The sequence below is a fragment of the Erythranthe guttata genome, chromosome 14 (genome assembly GCF_056151865.1).
Source record: "Erythranthe guttata isolate IM_541 chromosome 14, IM_541, whole genome shotgun sequence".
In the NCBI taxonomy this organism is placed as follows: domain Eukaryota; kingdom Viridiplantae; phylum Streptophyta; class Magnoliopsida; order Lamiales; family Phrymaceae; genus Erythranthe; species Erythranthe guttata.
In genome coordinates, this window is record NC_142546.1 from 20,603,271 (window position 1) to 20,623,415 (window position 20,145).

The 20,145-nt window shown below is 32.9% G+C and overlaps 1 protein-coding gene across 2 annotated transcripts; it reads right to left on the bottom strand.

The window, feature by feature from the left end:
- Window positions 1-3,632: 3,632 nt before the first annotated feature.
- GSL12 (glucan synthase-like 12) lies at window positions 3,633-15,915 on the bottom strand. 2 transcript variants are annotated; one of them, XM_088814432.1, is made up of 44 exons: window positions 15,667-15,908; window positions 15,369-15,423; window positions 14,619-14,872; window positions 14,259-14,359; window positions 13,967-14,091; window positions 13,772-13,865; window positions 13,554-13,664; window positions 13,348-13,464; window positions 13,095-13,187; window positions 12,829-12,920; window positions 12,435-12,561; window positions 12,196-12,333; window positions 12,012-12,088; window positions 11,828-11,921; window positions 11,444-11,563; window positions 11,244-11,361; window positions 10,813-11,147; window positions 10,665-10,717; window positions 10,521-10,581; window positions 10,317-10,398; window positions 10,163-10,212; window positions 9,992-10,078; window positions 9,748-9,885; window positions 9,539-9,633; window positions 9,337-9,421; window positions 9,054-9,214; window positions 8,852-8,975; window positions 8,644-8,744; window positions 8,432-8,561; window positions 8,177-8,328; window positions 7,983-8,092; window positions 7,778-7,903; window positions 7,492-7,560; window positions 7,208-7,394; window positions 6,969-7,122; window positions 6,633-6,752; window positions 6,442-6,557; window positions 6,228-6,311; window positions 5,847-5,959; window positions 5,507-5,736; window positions 4,629-5,426; window positions 4,477-4,527; window positions 4,186-4,371; window positions 3,633-4,102 (listed from the first exon to the last, which is right to left on the bottom strand). In XM_088814432.1, exons 3-44 carry the CDS (start codon window positions 14,809-14,811, stop codon window positions 3,854-3,856), a joined length of 5,847 nt encoding a protein of 1,948 aa, XP_088670558.1. In that variant the 5' UTR covers window positions 14,812-14,872; window positions 15,369-15,423; window positions 15,667-15,908; the 3' UTR covers window positions 3,633-3,853. The 2 variants fall into 2 exon arrangements, with proteins under 2 accessions (XP_088670558.1, XP_012828961.1); XM_012973507.2 differs by lacking the exon at window positions 15,369-15,423 and having other exon boundaries at window positions 15,667-15,915.
- Window positions 15,916-20,145: the final 4,230 nt, after the last annotated feature.

Here is a 20,145-nt window from a genome sequence, read left to right on the forward strand (position 1 = left end):
TATATATTTTTTAATATTTATATGTTCTTTTTATATTATTTCTGTAATATTTTATATTATTATATATTATTTAAATAAAATATTATATAAAAGCAAAAAAAAAAAAATTAATAATAAAAAGGCTCGTGAGCTCACAAACAACTAAAAACAAGCTCAAGATCGAGATTGAAAAACTCGAGTTCGAGTTCGAGCTTTTTTCGAGTCGGCTCATCGAGCTCACAAGCGCCTCAGCTCGTTTACCATCCCAAGTCGGAGATTTGAGTTGACATTATATCTTTCATTTTCACGTGTTTCGCAAGGGGCAGCTAAAACAAATACCGGATTTTTCTCATTTCAATACCATCAAGTTGAATACCATATCTTAACAAAATTCATTTTTTTCTTAGATAAATACAAAAAAAAAAAAAAAAAAAAAACTATTAGCAAAGTAATACCTCTCATCATATATTTCACTTATTCAAATTTCAAACCACATTTTCATACAAAATTGATATTTTCAATACCAAAAAAAAAGAAAAGCAAAACCCTCCCTCCCAGACCGACGCTCACCACCGTAGCCGTTGCTGACATTGCCACTGTTGGCCACCGTTCAACCACCGCCGTCATTAGCCGTCCTTCTCTTGCCATACAAACGTCGGAAGACCATCCATCTCCTTTATCTTCGCAAACCTTCTCCTTTTTCTTATTCACAAACCATCCAAAAAAAATTCCAAATCCAAAGAAATGAAGATTCTCACAAAACTTGCGAAATGGAATTACAAGACAACAAAATGGTAGTTAACGTGAACGGAGAACTCATTGAATTATGCATTTCATGTTTATTTTAAGCTTGGAAACCAATTTTCATGTTTTTGTTTTTTTTGAAACCCGTCCTCAACAAAATGCAGGTCGATTTTTTGTGCTTTTTCGACGTATATGTGTCGAACCATGTGAAGAAAAAACCAGTTAAAATTCGACACCAAGGTGTACAAATTTTGTCACAAAATTCGACACGTATTTAACTATTTTTTTTCTCCACATTTTCCACACCAATGGGTAGAATTTTGTCCAAATTTTGACACATTGGTGTAGAATTTTAACAGTTTTTTTTCTTCACATTTTTCGACATGCAAGTGTCAAAGAAAACAAATATTCAACATGTGTTGAAAAATGAGGACGGGTTTAAACAAAAAAAACTTGAAAATCGACTTCCAAGTTAAAAAAAGACATGAATACAAATTCAATGGATTCTCCGTTCATGTAAACTACTATTTTGTTGTCTTGCGGCTTCATGTTGTATGTTTTGTGAGATTTTAATTTCTTTAGTTTTGTAGGTTTTTTTGGAGCAGTTGTGAATGAGGAGGGGGAGAAGGAAAGAAGGGGGATGAGGAGAGGGGTATGAGAGGTTTTGGTGTGTGTGTGGTATTGAAGAAAGAAAAATGAGATTTTTATAATAATTTTCATTAGAGGTATTTATGCCATTACCTATTTATTATCTAATTTTTTTTTTGGTATTGAAGTGAGAAAAAACCGTTTTTAAAATAGTCGCTCCTGTTTGGCAATATAACTTGGTCTTCCGCTCTACTTATTTTCTAATATAATACTTTTTTCATCACCCAATTTATAACACAAAAACTTGCAAAAATTAATATCTGTAAAAAGTAGGGCTGGCAATCGGGCCATGTGAGCCGAGCTTGGGTCGGCTCAAGCTCATATACCATCGGGCCTCGTTTTTAGAGGCTCAAGCTCAAATACCATCGGGCCTCATGCCTATAGGCTCAAACTCGGCTCACTTATTTTTTCGGGCTTCGGGTTTATATCGGGCTTTTATCGGGCAATATATAAATTACATTTGTAACCGAACATGTTAAAAAAAAAAAAAAAAACTTATACTATGATAAATTAAAAATACTCATTGCAAGTCGAAAACAATGATAAATTAAGATAAACTTATATCTAGAATAATCATTTAAAGTAAAAAACAGTGATAAATTAAGATTACCTCCATTGATGACAAGAGAAACCCTCAACTTAAATTTTGCAACATACTGTTAACGTTAGGATTTTGCATATACTAGGTTTTATATTTATATGAATGAAGAAAAATTTAATATTTTTTACATTAAAAAACTTTTCAGATTCTCGAGATTCGATTTGATTAAATTTATGAATTAAGTATATATATATATATATATATATATATATATATATATATATATATATATATATATATATATATATATATATATATATATATATATATATATATATATATATATATATATATATATATATATATATATATATATATATATATATATATATATATATATATATATATATATATATATTAAACTTAGTCGGGCTTTATTCGGGTTGAGCCATGTTAAGCTCAAACTTGGCTCATAGTTTAATTGGGTTTAATAAAAAGGCTCAAACTCGGCCCGGCTCACAATTTATCGAGCTCGGCTCAAATAAAATCGGGCCGAGCCATCGGGCTTTCGGCAGGCCCGGCTCAATTGCCGGTCCTAGTAAAAAGTATAAAAAGTATTAGGGGATGTTTGGTTATGTTTCCAATGGGAATTTCTAGTTTTTAAAATTTATGATGGAAAAAAGTAGTTTATTGATTTTTGTGTAGAAAATGAGAATATGTTTAGATGAAGGGGTATCTTTCGTTTTATGTAGGTGTAGAAATAAGAATATGTTTGATTGTGGTGAATTTTCTCTACGAAAGTACGTGCAAAAGTAGAATATAATGATTGAGGATGATGATAGTGATTATTATTATTATTATTATTATTATTATTATTATTATTATTATTATTATTATTATTATTATTATTATTATTATTTATATTCTTATATTATTATAATTATAATTATTTTATTATTTATTAGTATTATTATTACTACTTCTATAATGAATATTATTTTTAATAACGATAATAATAATAATAATAATAATAATAATAATAATAATAATAATAATAATAATAATAATAATAATAATAATAATAATAATTATTATTATTATTATTATTATTATTATTATTATTATTATTATTATTATTATTATTATTATTATTATTATTATTATTATTATTATTATTATTATTATTAGAAGAAGAAAGAGAAATTGGGAAGAGAGAGAGTGTAGATATTAATGAGGAGAGAAAAATGAGAGGAGATAGTGTAAATATTAATGAGGAGTGATGAATAGAAGTAGAGAGAAATGAGTTGGTGGAATAAAATATATATATTAGTTAGTAGGTTTTAGTAGGTTTGAAAATTGAAAAAAGTATAAATAGTGTATTTCCAATATAATTTGATGAGAAAAAATAAGATTTTCTGGATAAAATTATCAAACAAACATGATCTTAGTTTTATAAATAGTATAAAACTAGAAATTTGTTTTGGAAATAGAAAAAAACATCCGCTTACCTTCTAAAAAATGTAAACAAATAGTCGTTGCACAACCTTTTTTTTCTCGTCTTGCTCTTTTAAAAATAAATTTACCAAGTGGGCGACAAAGTAACTAATTTTCATTAATCTTTCTTGTGTTTATTTTAAAAATTATTAATCTAGAAAAAATAAAGTTGCATGGAGAAATAAAGAGAACAAAGAAAATAAAACTGCTTGAAATATCAGGCTCCTTTTAACATTAAAATTTCATATTTCAGGATAAAAGTTTAATCATTCTGTTACAAAAATGCTGCTCGAAAATGCTGCCCCATGCAAACATAAATTACAAGGATAAAAACATATATAGCAGCTTAACAAGGAAACAATACTAAATTAGTAATAATGATAAGAGTAATAACAATGTTAATAATAACTGCATACTGAAGGCAGTAAGTAGTAGTAAAAAAAATAATTACTCCTTGCTCCTTGAGGACCTGTCTTTCCGATGACCACCGAGAATACGAGAAATCTGAAGACCTCTGCTGAAAGCTTGGTTGAACAACATTCGTGTTTGGAATTCAGACACAAACGGGAACCATGCGAGAAACGCCACTGGCGTAAACAGAAGCAATCCCATTACTATCTCGTACCCTCGTGCTAGTGTTCTAACCGAACCCCAGAATCCAGCTTTTTGTACTACAGGCTTACACGCTTGTGCAATCTTCAAGTTTCGAAAAAAAAAAAAAAGAATTAAAAAAATGTTACATCAGAAGTTTATTACAAAAGAACAATAGTATGACTCACCAGAAGTAAACCCCAACCAGTAGGCATGAATGCGAGTATACAGACAAGAATATCGCGCGGTGTCATATGTGGGAGGGCAATCAGAATAGCAAGGATAGATACGAATGTGACGAATATTAAACCCTTTATTAGCCGGAAAACGAGCTGGAAATTTGCACTGAATTTCCTCCTTCCAACAGAGATTGTCTGTTTAAATATATAAAAAAAAACAAGAGAAATTAATTATAAAGAAAGAAAAAAAAAAAAAAAAAAAGGACACCAATTTGGGAAGAATTAAAGAATTACACTCACCTTCATGACAAAAAGTATAGCAAAGATCACCAGCCACGATATACCATAAACCTGCAGTAGGCAACGCAAGCATTTATAAACAACTTCGAAAGAATTATATTCGACCAAAAAAGCCGATTGAAAAGGGGGAAATTCAAAAACGAAAGACATACCAAAACACTTTTCGTATGCCTTGTTATGTTCAAATGATAGACAAGCCCGTATTGATAAATGAAAAACCGTAACGATAAAATAATCTCAGCAACAATCCCACGTTTGCCCGAATGACGAAGATGGTCCTGCTCCTCCTCCCACCAAGATTCCCAACTTTTCTCTGGCGGCACACCGATACCGCCTCGATTACTAATCCACTTATTCCAATCAGTCCAATCATCCACTATCTTTTGCCACTCGAAGCCGGAAGGATTAAAAAGGAACGGAGCAAAAAGCCAAGTGCCGACCATAAACCACATAGATACAGTAATTAATATATACGCAACGGTGCCTCTGTAAGACTGGCCGAATATTTGATAAACGAGGAGCAGTATCATTAGCTCGAGGCCCTTCACAAAGTGGCTGCGAGAGTATAGTCGATAGTTATCTGCAAATTTCGCATGGAAGACTACAAATCCACGGCCAGTGGGCCTGTACTTTGCTCCTCCGTGGAGTAGTGTTCTTCCGTAGTAGTGTGTTTTTGTTCCGAGCGAGAATGTGAAGAAAACAGGTGCGAGCTGTAGCTGCATGAGTATGAATTCGCTTAGTGCGGTTCGAAAACCCTTTTCGAGTCCGATTTCCATCATCATTGGGAGTGCCATTAGAAATCCGATTTGGACGAATGACTGTGAGGCGAGAGCGACTTCGAGCGGCTTGTTATCTCGGATTCCTGGTATTTGACTTAGCCCTTTCTCGAGTCCGCTAAGAACTAGGTAAAGACGTCCATAAAGGAATACGTAAACAGTGAGCACCGTAATCTGCCATAGGTTTACATCAAGGTCAGGAAAAATAAAAGAAAAATAAAAGAAGAAAAAGAATAAACATATGTATGACATACTAAGGTACTGAAGTAGAATCCGATTGTGGTGAAATAGCAAGAAAGCATTCGGAAGAAGTCGAAACGATGGCCCAGCCTATATAAATCACGACTCAATGTCTGTTCTCCGTTGCCATTGGCAATTTTTGCCTCGAACAGAGAGATCTGATTAAGGCCTACGTCTCTGCCTTTACCAACTTGTATGTATTCGTGATGGGTAACATTGCCTTCGCGAAGTGTCGAATTGAAGCCTGCAATTAGAGTTATGATAGAGATAGAAAGTCAAGAAATTGCCGTCCATTTAAAGAAAGTTCAGCGTGTATACAACCAGCACCCAATATTATTGACCGTACTACCGTACCGGCAAAAATATCCTCGCTCAGATTGATAATCTTGGAGGCTTTGCTAACCCCACCTCTAGTAAGGTGAAATATCCTATCGAAAACATCCGGATGACCATAGTGAAACCGAACCCTGCACAAGGAGGCAATCACAAGATACATACATGTTAAAAAAAAAATATAGTTCAAAACAATTCTATTATGAAATCAATTTTTTGATTCGTTTTTAAATTTCCTCGGATGGGATAATTATTTTTTGACACAATTAAAGCTTAGATGTGGCACTACATAGAACCCCAAGATAGAGTATCACCTAGTCAATTAGATTGCCTACACATTACACACAACAATCAATAATGTACAAAGCGGGAAATGTGGGTGATTAAAATAGTATAACTTACTTCAGAGGGTTGGCCAACAATCTCTGACCAATAGTAACAAAACTTGTCTCTTGATTCGACATAAACCAAGCAAGAGAAGAAACACTGCATCATAATGTAAGAGAATATTTTGTCACTCACTGAAGCAGGAGTACACGAACACTTTTTAAGCCCCGAAATGTTAATGAAGACTCAATAAAAAAGAAAAAAAGAAAAATAAAGACTCGGAGCCTACCTTCCAGTAAAGATATGTTCCCTCAAACCAAGAATTGATGGATGCCTCACATCATGCTTTTTAAGAAATTCTTGAAGTAAGTTTCTCATTTTCAGAGCTTCTTCCATGTAGTTATCCTAAATTGGATATTCATTTCAGTACTCGGGCAAAATAGTCCAACTCACATGGGCAGGAAAAAAAAGAAACTATACCTGATTCATGTCGATAGTTTGTAAACCTTCTCCACGTGTGAAAATAATCGCGTGATTCTGATTTTCAGGTTTTCCTTCGCCCATAATAGCAGGTCCCGGAAGTTTTATACGATAAATAACCTGCAAATGAGACACACACCTATCATACTGCAAGTAGGATGATAAAAAAAAAACTGTCGTGAAAATGAATTAGCCTTCCAATGTCATTCACCAATTAGATATGCCTCTATCTATGATACCACTGCACATTTGCAGCTATCCATTAATAGCTTGAACCGTATATTTATCTATTATACCATCTTTATTTATCGACTTCTATTTTCATTTCCATTTTACCTGGTCCAGATTCTGTCCGGGCTCCGAAGAATTGGACTTTGGCAAAGCAGCCTTCACAAGAGTGGAATAGTACACCTTATCATTAATCTTCTTGGTCCTATCTTTACTTGGTTCTTCAACTTCATCTATATATGCTACTCGAAGTGATGGATACCTGTTTAGAGAAATGTTTTTTTAATTAGGTAACGCTGTTACAAGAAAAAAAAAACAGCCTTATAATATAGCTCTATTAGTCTTACGTTGTCATAAGCCTCAATATATCTTGAGCACGAGGATCGCCAGATCGTTTTTGAATACCGTATAACTGACAAGATACAACAAATGTGAACTTCATGTCTGCAACTGCTTGGCATTGTGTCCATAGAGACCTCTCTCCCTTTATCTGATCTTCGTTCAACTCAATGGCCTTATAGCCTTGCATCAAATCTGTTTAAAATTGTAAAAGATAAATGTTCGTACTGCAATAATTTGTACTGAAAAAAGACGTTCTCTTTCAAGGATATCAGGGTACAAAATAGAGTACCTTCATCCTTTGCCATATCGAGGAAGGCTTGAAGTTCTAGCGCTTTGCGATAGTACATCATCCCTCTCACTGTTGCAAATTTAGTTAAAGTGTCGGTCACTAAAATGAAGTAATGAAAATTCCTGACATGAAATACTAATTCGACAGAACTACAAATTAAACTAGTCAATAACCAAGTCGACAGAACTACGACTTCATCGTTACAAAACGAACCTACTTCAAACCTCAAATGAAAAGAAAAAGGACAAAATAGGACAAAAATAAATGGAAGTATACTCATTCATACCAGTTCTTGTCAATGTTTGGCCCCTGTATGATGCCCAAAGTCGTAGTTGCTCTTCTAATTCATGAGATTCTCTAAGTTCTTCTTCGTTGAAACACTTGACACGCTCCATAAAATTGTTCCATTCATCTGCATTAGTTTAATTCTAAGATAGGTAGAAAAGAAGGAATCCGTTGTACATGGTAGTACGACCACCTTAAGCACAAACCTGGGAAAATTTTCTGCAGGTAGAAGAGAATGGAAACACCGTCTTCATTAGGCACTTCAAGCTCAGGCAACGAAAAGAGGACCTCCTCCGTGTAATATGGAGTCAAAACACTAAGTAGGAACAGTATCTTAGTTAAATTCATAATTTAAATAGACAAAGAATATTGCGGACAAATAGGGACCAAAACGACTCACGAGAAAGACAGCATATTGCGGACTTTAGGGGCCGAAGGCATGTCCATAAACAGAGAATTTGAGAAGAAGGAAATGCGCCTTCTAGCTTCTAGATTCGAAGGCACGTCCATAGCAGATTCCTTCACCGTCAGCAACAAATACAACCTCTTGATCTGTGTATAAAGAAAATATTTGAACAGTTAAACGAAGGGGTAGATGTCAAAAAGTTTTAGTTGTTGTGACATTTCGATTTTCGATTTTCGATTTTTTAATTACCTTCTCTTTCCAAGCTTCCGATCCGGGAGTTGGAAATTTAATGGCTCCAGCTGATGCAAACAACTGATACTGTTGATCAAGAGGGGTCATTCCTTCATGCCCCAGTCCACCCGGGATAGAATCTAATAAGCTATTCACAGAAAATTACAGTCAAATAAGAACACTCTAATATGTGATCATAATTAGCAAAATAAATAAATAAATAAATTTACTTGGATATGTGATCTTCCATCATAATATCTCGGGTCACGACTTCAAGCATATCTTGGAAAAGAATAACAACTTGATCCCTATCCTCTTGCTTATTGTCTAGCTGCAAAGTGGGACAATTCGACTAAGTTTACACATCACCAAATCAACAGTAATAAGAACCTATAATATTTAAAGGAAAATGAAATTTTAGTACAGAAAAATACTAACCAAGTACTTGACGAGCCTAACAAAGAGATCATAAAGATTTGGAAGAGCACTCAGCTTGTACTCGATTAATAGATTATCCTCCTCTATATGCTTGTCAACTTCGGAAAATATGTATTCGATAACCCTGAAACACGAGACGATTTAAGGAAACGAAGAAAATGTTGCTGATGTCAAATATCAAGGAGTGACTTGTGTTGCTTACTCTTTCTCTCTGCTGCCACGAACTAGCAATTTGACGATGTTTCGGAACGAAGCGTAGCACTCGCAGACAGCAGAATACATATAATCATCGGATTTGATCCGGTTTTTCAGCTCACTGTCTTTGCCATTACTGTCTTTAGCCATATCCACTGCAATTGGGATCTGTTTGATGAAATGAAATTAGCCAAAGAAAAGTTGTAATCCAATGTCAAGGTCCAATCATTTCTACCAGATTAACAAAATTAAATAATATTTAAAAGGAAAACAGGCGGTAAAAACCAAACCTTGCTGGCAAGAAGAAACGGAGGCCACTGTATTATCTCCAAATCACGATCGGCCCAATATGGAACTAAGAGCAGATCCATTTCCCTAAAAATAGAAGCAAGTTGAGCATTTAAACAGAAGATGCATATATATGTCTCATTTCTATTTTGTTTCCGCTAATTAAATGAGAAAGAAAAAAGGGACAAAGAAATGACTGATCACCTGTTACTTATAAGATCCTCTTCTCTGAAACTTGTAATAATTTTGTTCCACAACTGAGCAAACCTTGCAGCTTCTTTCTCTTTACTGGCTGGGATCTGTGACAATGATAATTCAAATCAACTAAGAGTTAATTTTAGTTATGATCATGCTTTAGTCAATTATCTGTACATATTATGAACTGCAAAGAAACGGAATGAAAAATATGTTACCACTTCAAACTTGCGGGCAAATGTAGCCTTCAGCCCTTTCTTTTTCACCAACTCATTTTTCTCCTCTGGCATTAAGCATGCATTAAAAGCACCAGGTAGTGATTGAAATCGGGATCTAAGCATTCCCAAAGTTCGAATCTTCAAAAATAAACGACAACAAAGGTAAACACCCAACATATAAAAGTATGTTACGATAGTTAGAATCACAGTCGATTTCAAAAAAAAAAAAAACAGAATCAGCTACCTCTCCAAGACGACGAAATGCACCATATATGCCTCCAAAAAGAGTAGAGAATATAGCATACCAGATCTGTGCATCCATGAAGTAGACCTAAAAGGAAAGTTACATGAATTATTGTCTAAGGAAAAGAATTAAAGAGGAATCAATAGCTGAAAATAAAAGAATAATCCATACAAGAATAACTGGTGCCCAGATAGTGATCACAACTCCAATATTGTTCTTTGCTGCAAAAACAATAATGTGGAAACTCAATAAATACAAGCCAAGTTAGTGACAATTTTTTTTTTTTATGTCCAAGTGCTTCTCTGTGTGTGCGTGTATACATTACCATCGGGGAAAAACTCGTGCCACTGATAGTTTGATACATGAGCACTCATGATGGTTTTAGTTGGACCAACCAAAGGCTTTATCTGTTATGGAAAAATTTGGGCAGTAAAATGAATATACATAATATTAAACATTAAAAAAGCAAAAATACAAATACATGCAAAAACATCGGAAAAAAAATCAAGAAAATAGGAAAGGTAGGCACCTCGACATAGAAGCTGAAAGCCAACTTTGTAATCAAAAGGAGCGCCCAGAATACCGTATACCTGATAATTTCAAAGGAATTTATATATCACATATGATGAAGTTTACACTTTGCAGAGACATAGGTTTTGTATTGATTTCTTACTTGAAGAGAGAAAATGTACTTTCATGCATTCCCCTTCCAACATAAAGCCGAGGCTGCAATACATACATAAACAGAAACACGGCATTACTCTCTTTTATTTTATCGATTAGAACATATTCGAATCATACAAATTCAAATACATACATACCTGAGACCACCACATCAATAGCATCACAATTTTATAGTTGGAACTCTCAAGGAACCGACGAACAAAGGGGAAAAGGAACAAAACGCCAGCAAGCAAATTCGGTGATAAATAGATAACGACAGTGAATATGAATAGTGACGGAAAATTTGAGTTATTCCCAACCCAGTGTTTGATAATTTGAGCAATGCCAGGTGGATTCTTCCATGAATAAGCATACGTAATAGGGAGAATAATCACCCAAGCAGCGGCAGAGACAACTTTTAGAATGTATCGTAATTTGACATGGAAGGACATGCTCTTTCTAGCTTGCCAACTCAGAATCACATCAAGAACAGCTGCATAAAAGTTTTTTTTTTTTTCACAATAAAAGTTTAATTGAATATACGAGGAAAAAGAAAACACAATAGTTATAATATCTAATACTTGCATACCTTGTCCAAGTTTCAAAACTGAAGCAGTTATAAAGATGCTCAGTACTTTCTTGAAAACACCAGAATCGAAAATCGAACTTGGCTGTCCCGAGCCATTCCAGGCAATAATGATCATAGCCTTCATGCATGAATAAGTTGATTAGACGTTAACGTTAAATAATATATGGACAATGGCTGTAATAACGTACAGAAGAACACACCTGTAAGCATAATATGAAGAAACTCCACATTCTGTCAAAGCTTCTAAAGATATGCCAATACGAACGGATCTCGACAAAATTTACTTTCCCCACCCACCGATCTTTTGTAGACCTTGTCTCCTAAATTTCAGAAAAATCATGTTTACTCAAATTAGATGACAATTTATATTTGAGGATGTGCATAGAAAGAAAGAAATATACACGTATTTCCATCAATCAATATAGCAATGAAAGTCAGAAAATGGCATAGCTGAATTTATAATTTCTGCAAGTGCCTGACAAGCTTTTAATTATCGGGCGCCGATTGTTTTAAGTTTTAACATTGTCAATTTCAAAACTTGGATAAAAATTTTGTTTAAGCTGAAAATCCAATGTCATGCTTACTCCATTTTTTTCACTTTGAAGCTGATCCACAGTCTTGCAGAAAAAATCAGCATCAGAACGCATGGGCCATCCCAGACGAAAACAATCTACAGACCTGCAATTTTCATTAAAAAAATTTATTAATAATAATAAGGAAAAATTAATGGCAATTGCATATTTATAGAAATGAGAGATATCATTTTACCAAAAGTACTCATTCAAATCGTCATAATTTCTCCACTGGGAGTGTTTTGATTTTCCTTTTTTGCTCCTTGCAGCTTCCTGAATTGAAAAAGTTTTTACTGGAGTTAAATCAAAGCACAGGCAAATTAACTTTTTTTTAACATAATTAAATAAAATGGAATATATACATATAATGTAGGGTATACCCGAGCAACCACTTCATAAATTGGGGTGATAACTTTTCTTAGGAATGCCTCTTCTTCTCCTCCATAAGCTGGCTTGACATTTTCGCCAGTCATCGGACTAACATTTCCAGCAAGCATACCATAAAGTTCAAAAGCCATCTGACGGATAAAAACAACGAATCATTTTCTGACACGTAGCATTTCGTATTGTAACATAAGATGCAATAACAAATTAAGTCTAACATAATTAATTTGCTTACATGATGATAAATGTAGCAGAGGCACTCTGGCATAAATCGTAAATTAGCAGCTTCTCCCCAAATAAGAAGATAAAGCCCCATATATAACAATTTACGCTGCTGCACTTCCTGTTGTATAGTAGGTAACCTGCCATTGAATAAAATTATAATGTAGAATTATTGTCATGGTTGAGTCAATATTAGTATACTTTCTTAAAGTCGATAATAAAATTGAAAAAACTCCTTGTCCCGTTCCAATGACAAACATATATAGATATCTGAAGTACTAAACTGTACTTTGATGACGTGAAAATTAAAAAAGAATAATCAAGCCTTCACAAGTTCAGGATTATAAAATTTAGATATGAAGTAGGAAATTGTTATCTCAACAATAATTTTAGAATAAGGCAATTACCACAGGCTGCTCTTCCGATCCAAATACTTGCACCATTTCCTGTAATTCTTGAAAAGCTTCTTCATCACTTCATCTAGAGCACGTTCATCCAACTGATAAAAACATATGAATTGGTGTCAGAGGTAACTTTCCACAAAAACATGAGACGAAAAATAACCGACCCTTCCAAAAAAAGAAAAAGAAACAGGAAACTAATTGGTTAGTATACTGTATATATATGTGTGTGTGTGTGTGTGTGTGTGTGAAGAAGTTTGCAGAAGACAAACCTTGGGTTGTTGATCTGGCTTTGGGAACTGTCGTATGTGTACATTTGCAAGTAACAAAATCAAATGCTCCCTTTGATTTGCCACACTATCTTTCTGCAAATTAGTCAACAGCAAAAAGATGATTTGATTGAACTAGACATTCACTCTATTATCATCCCGACTTCTAATTTAATACGTAATATTTCTAAAAGTGAAAAATGAATTTTATCATTCAAAAATGGAAAAACACGGAAACCAAGCTAAACTATTTCACCTGAAAACCAAACATAGACTGAAGCCAGTCAAGGATATCTTCATCCTTTTTCTTCTTATAGTCCTTAGGCCAAGGAAGACCTCTCGTATTCCGAAGCGCATGTACGGCAGCTTGAATCTGAAAATCAATACAAGTAAGATTTTCAAAAGGAAAAAGAAACATAATAGGAATAAAAATTAAATGAGACAAATTGATTTCATAAATACCTCTGGATATTTCATTATTGCCTGATTTGCACTATCAGGATCAAGAGGTAGAATATTATACGGGACATAGATTTCTGTCTTCTCCGCAACTTTATCATGAGTTTCCAATACCTGTAAATTCATTGAATAGCAAACAATGAATATTACTTCTTATTGTCGTTCAACAAAACTATAATATTTTGCTGGAGAAAATAACATTAAAATAAGAGGGAAATTACCTCACGATCAACTTCCACAGATTGCGTCTGGTTAACTGCTTTCAAAACCTCAAAGAGCACATTAGCTGTTTGATATGCTTTTGTCAGCTGTGCGCTGAAATTTTCAGACAAACTTCAGAATTCCCCACTAACAAAACATCATGTAATATAATCTGCACCTTTCGTAAAAAGAATGAATCACTAATGAAAGCTCACCGATCAGCTTTGTCAGCGGCATTTTGCAAAGCTTGGATGTACTTTTTGTAGTAATGCTGATAAAAGCTCTGCATTTCACGTGCATCGCTTTTTTTAACTCTTCCCATTAAGGTAGGATCGTTTTCCTGAAAGCATCATCATCCTCGTATAAATTAAAATGGTAAGAAACATTTTTATGTTTGAGAGTCAATTTAACTCGTGTGAAACGTTGTCGTCACAAGTAATATCGTTCCTAGTATGTAACTTGATGGATACTTATTAGAATGCAACTTGAAGAAGTTGTCGTACTTACCCTTTCAAGACGTTGCAAAAGAGCTGTTTTAAATTGACGAACACCACGTCCACTCGAAGTCGGATCCAACCTATGAGCCTTCTCAAACGCATAAAATCGACCTGCATAATTTAACCATCGTGATTAAGAATCCTCCAAGCCAGAAATAAATATGTCATCAAACATTAACTATGAATTTCATAAACATACCATGCAATAGTTTAACTATGTAATCTTATCAAACAGAGTACGTGGAGAGTATAAACATAGAAACTACATAATCACTCGTACAATTTTATTTAAGATGTCTATAATTGGATACATACTAGTCCATCTTTTATATCGTATCTTTACAAAAATACGAAATTGTTCGAATCTTACAGAGGTAGGCCACTCGGGGATTGCTAGGCTCGACTTCATTGGCAACACGAAGAATGGGGGCGATTTCCACCAAAGACGAAGGCACCACTTCACTGTCAAATACCGACTCACCAAGATTCCCCACTGTCTGAGTGCGCGGAATCCTACGTGGCAGCGGTTGATTCTGTTGCGATGGTCCTCCTCTCGATGACATTTTTTTTATTATTATTTATCCTCCTTCCTCACCCAGTGCAAACAAACAGATACCTCGATCTCTAGAAAGAAACAAAAACAACAATTACACCATTATTATGCGCAGTTCACTGAAAATGAGCAACAATGCAGCTCATTTTCACCTTTTACAAAGAAAAATGGAACTATAGTATAAAATCGCTAGTTTTTAATTAAACTCGAACAGGCAGAATCCAATACAATGGATTACAAATTTACGATCAAATACGGATATCATGCATTAGCATTTAATGGTTATAACGAACAGTATTGGAGCAGGGATTTTGTCTCCGAGGGGGGCAACACTCGAAAAATAGCATAAGATTTAATGGTTACACTAGATAACTGAGAAACAATGGGGGGCCATGGCCCCCCATTGTCTTATGCCAGCTGACTTGGTTTTTTTCCCCTAGAGGACTCACTCCAATACCAAAATCCTAGAAATCACATCTTTTTATTAAGCCATCCAAAACCCAAACAAAAATTAAGGCAACAAATGGAAGAAAAAGTGCAGTGTGTATATATATATTAGAGAATTACCAGTGCATAGAAAATGAATATTTCATCGAAGCAACACACTTACACACACCTGTCGCTGACGGAATTTTTAAAAAAAAAAAGAAAAAAAAAGTATCAATAATGACGTTGAACGCAAAATTTAAAAAAAAAAATTTAAAAATCAACACCATTGAAGAGAAAGATCAATAGAACAGGGGATTAATCGGCAATGACAGCTGATACATAGATACAAAACACACAAAGAGAAAAACGGAAAACAAAGCACAACAGCGCATACAGAAAAAAAAAAGGAAATTAAAAAAGGTAAAATCAAAAATACTTTTTTTTGCTTCTCTCTGCAGAAACTTTTTTGAGTTGAAGAACGTTCTGCAAAAAAAGGGCGGCCGCTAAAAGATTCCAATGTAAAAACTAAAAACCCTTTTAGAGAGAGAAAATGGGGGAAGAGAGAGAGAGAGGGGAAAAGCAGTGAGGGTGGTGGTGCTGTGGTTTTAAGCTATTAAGCAAAGAAAGGAAGAAAGAGAAGAGGGAATATATTACAATATGAATGACACTTTGTTGTTTAAATTCTACGTGTATTTATTTCTTTGTTAGTCTTTTATGTTTAAAAATTTATTATTATATTTTATTATTTGACTAAAAAATAAATCAATTAAAATATTGTTTTTTTTTTACCTTAAAAAAGGGAATATTTCTTTTTGGATTTATGTGACAGTGATGTGGCAGTGTGGGGAACAATTGCAGTGTCGAGTGCCGTGCTACAGATATGCCCGTGTTTTTATTTTGAATTACGAAGCTGCCACTATGTTTTTTTTTCTTTTTCAAATATTTTCCAAATTAAGAAATTAGGGTCGATGTCAAATTACGAAAAAACCCCTTATGTTTGGGTAATTACAACCACGCATCAACTATGAATCTTCTATTCATCCTTATGGTGTCAAATTTAACAAAATCTTCTATATTTCGTGAAATGTTCTATAGTTTATAATGATGTACTCGTTTTGAGCAAAAATGCAGTTTTTGATACACCACAATTATTTTGGAGCTCGATTGAGGTAAAACGGGTACAAATTGAAAATTATTTCACATAATCTAGAATATTCCACAAATTTTGACACCACAAAATGAACATTTGTGAAGCTTTATAATTAAAGAAGTTATTTGTAATTATCTAAATATGAAGGAGTTTTTTGTAATTTAATTTTACGTCATAGAGTGGCTGTAATTTACTCAAAATAAAAATTCATTGAGTTTTTTTATTTAACAATGCGTGAACAAATAGAATTGCGATATAGATATGTAGTTTATAGAATGTTAATAATTCATAAAATTTTAATTGTGTTTAAAAAGATGCCACTAATTAAATTTCAAGAATAAGATTACCGCTATTTAAAATATAATTACATTTTGTCGATCCTCTCTTTCTCATTTATAACATAATTTGAATTTTAAAAAGAAATAGCATTTGGGTTGTGTATATTTAAATTCCTCAAAAAATAAACTCTTTCAGCATTTTCCATTAGATTTTTTTCAAATCCATTGAAAAATAATTTTTTCATAGCCAAAATCAATAAATTAAAAGCTTCATTTATCTAATTTTATTAATTCTTCAATGGTCGACAAAAAAAAATCGAGTTTTTGTAATTAATTCAAAATGGTTACGAAAAATGTAGTTGTGTCGTTTTCTCCTAAGAATCGTTGGATCATTGCAACTATGGGTGTGAACGAGCCGATCTCGCCTCATTTGATAGGCTCGAGCTCGAGTCTATTTTGTCGAGCTCGTCAAGTTCATTCTTTTTTTGCTCAAGCTCGATCTCGTGCCATTTTGTCGAGTTCGAGCCCAAGTTCATTTTTTTTATATTTTTGAATTATTAAAAATTATTTAAAAAATTACAAAAGAAACAATAAACTATATATATATATATATAATAAAAATATTATTATGAACAATAAAGACTGGCTCGAGCTCGAAAAACTCGAGTCCGAGTTCGAGTTTTTTTCGAGCCGGCTCATCGAGCTCACGAGTCGGCTCGGCTCGTTTACCACCCCTTATTGCAACACAATTGACATGACAAATCATTTTCTTGACATTCATAATTATTATTAGTTCTTAAATATTTATTTTCATATAAATAAATAAAAATATTACAAATATTCATTTTAATGGGATTTTACATTTCATTTAAGTATATGATCAGTTTCCAAAGTGTATGCTAGAAAAATAGAAAAAAGGTTAAAAACTGAATGGCATTTTAGTAAAAAGCTCCAAAACAGAGGCATTTTGATTTTACAACCAACTCAAAAATGTTGATTCTTTACTATCCTACGTGGATAGAAAGGTCAGCATAAAAAATTATCTCTATCTTCTAATCCTTTATTTAAACATTATTTTATTCTTTTATTCTCGGGACCCATTTCCTTTTACATATAGCTAATGTAAATTCCACTTTTATCCCTAAATAAATATATGTTTATTAAACTTTCAAAAAAATATGATTTGATCTTACTGTAGAAAATGTATCTAATAAAAAAAACACACACACATCTCGTTAAAACAATTTGTTTTCAACGTGTTAAGATATAATTCGACTACTACAGTTTCTCATGTTTCGTCTCAAAATATAAATAAATATTATTTTTACTCATAATTTTCCTATCGAAATAAAAATAAGTTCTGAAATTTTACATTAATTGCCATATCTAATAATTTATAATAATTTACTATCCACGTAGGATAGTAAAGAATCTACCTTTTTTATTTTTCATTTTAAAAAAATCGAGGGTGTGCATGCATCTCATATTCTACGTTTATTTTCAGGTGGATTTCTCACTGCAACTTGGGGAAGGTGGTAATGGAAAGGTGGTGGAGTACTTGAATAGTTCATCAACTTATAATTTATTACAATATTATAATTATTTGCGACGATTACGCAAATTATAGTCGCATATGTGCGACAAAAATATTTTCTTCGCCAAAAAAAAAAAATCGCCTGAAATGAAATTTGGCTATATATATATATATATATATTAAGGGGGAACCTTTTTTTATATGAAATGAGCAACAAAAGATAATTTTGTCGAAAATTGGTTTTAAAAACTTAATCAATTGTGCGATCAACAATTCGACTTGATGAAAAAATATTTTTTTTCTTCCATTTTGACCATACCGTGTTTGATCACTTATTTTTATCGCCCGCATCTCTCAATTTTTTTATTAATATATTTATTTTTATTTCCTTTGGAACCGAATAACGATAAAAATTACGATAACTTGAACTAATGTTTGGGGATCATACGACATAATTGAAATATTAATTATCTTCATTAAATCTAATAATTTAAGTAACCACATGAGAATAAAAGGAAAAAAAAATGTTATATATATAGTTTTATCAATTTACAAAGATAAAGAGTTAGTAAGTAAAACATCAAAGTTATAGGTGGTAGGTGTTTCTAAAATTTAAATTAAATATTGCATGATCATTTTTGGAATATAATTAAAAAAATAAAAAAAATGTTGAACATGAGAACAAATAAATTCAAATATTAGCGCCAAAAGTATGAAAAAAATGCTGTAATTTATCAGCACTCATTAAATGTAAGGCGATCCAGCAGAATTTACTAACAATGAAATGCTTGCAAAGGAAAATAACTAATTAAATCACAGCTAAGATTGAATAATAATAATAGAAAGTGAACTGTCACACCACAACAATTGACTATGTATTAATTTTTATTAGTTCTATATAAATCGATCTTAATTTTGTAGCCGTTATCGCAATTGAAGATCTTCGATCGACCCACATAGGTTTTTCTACTTTTTCAAATGCTTTTACATAATTATAATATTTATACATTTTTTTCAACTCGTTTTCTGGTATTGAGGGTATGTTTACATCTTTCTATATATGTCTTGTTTGCTTATATAAGTTGACTGAAAATCTTGTCGTCTTTCGTGTTTTCGTAGATTGTTTTTGTCACTCGTTTTTTTTTTAAATTAGTGAATTTTTGTTTCGTGTAACTACATACAAATTTTTTTTTTCCGACAAGAGTAAATTTTTATACATATTTGCTATGTTCTATCGTCGCTTTTTTGTTGTTGTCTTTCATATATCGTCATATATATTTATGATATTCGATAAATTAAAGATTCGTATTTCCTTTTTACGTTTTAGGTGACGAGCAATTACTTGAATGGAGAATCGCAAAGGAAAATCTCAAATGTACCCGTTGATCTCAACCAACGATCAAGTAATCGAACTCGATCTTACGCTGAAGTTGGGACTATCGATTAATGACACACAAGACGTCGAAGAAAACAAAGATGTATACTAATAAATTATACCTTAATTGTATATTTTTGCATTTAAATAATAAACAATTATACTAATATTGCATTATTGCATGTATTGTATATATTGCTATATTGCATGTAAAATATATTGTACATTTAATTTTCAGGTGAATTTCTCACTGCAACTTGGACAAGGTGGGAATGGAAAGGTGGTGGAGTTGAATAGTTCATCAGCTGGTAATTATTACAATATTATCGGAAACGAAAGTGTCGGCACAAACTATAATTTGTTCTACCAAGGTTGTTCGTCTCGTAACAACCCTAAAACGCCCTCTCGTAAAAGGGTTAATAACAATGGAGAAAATGGTGCTTCTGCAAAAATTTGCAATGTGTGTGGATCTGATAGCACTCCTCTTTGGAGAAAAGGTCCCGACGGTCCACAAGTAAGTCCGTTTTTCAAGTTTCGAGTGCTGCTTGTAACTTATTTCGCAAGTAATTATTATCCTA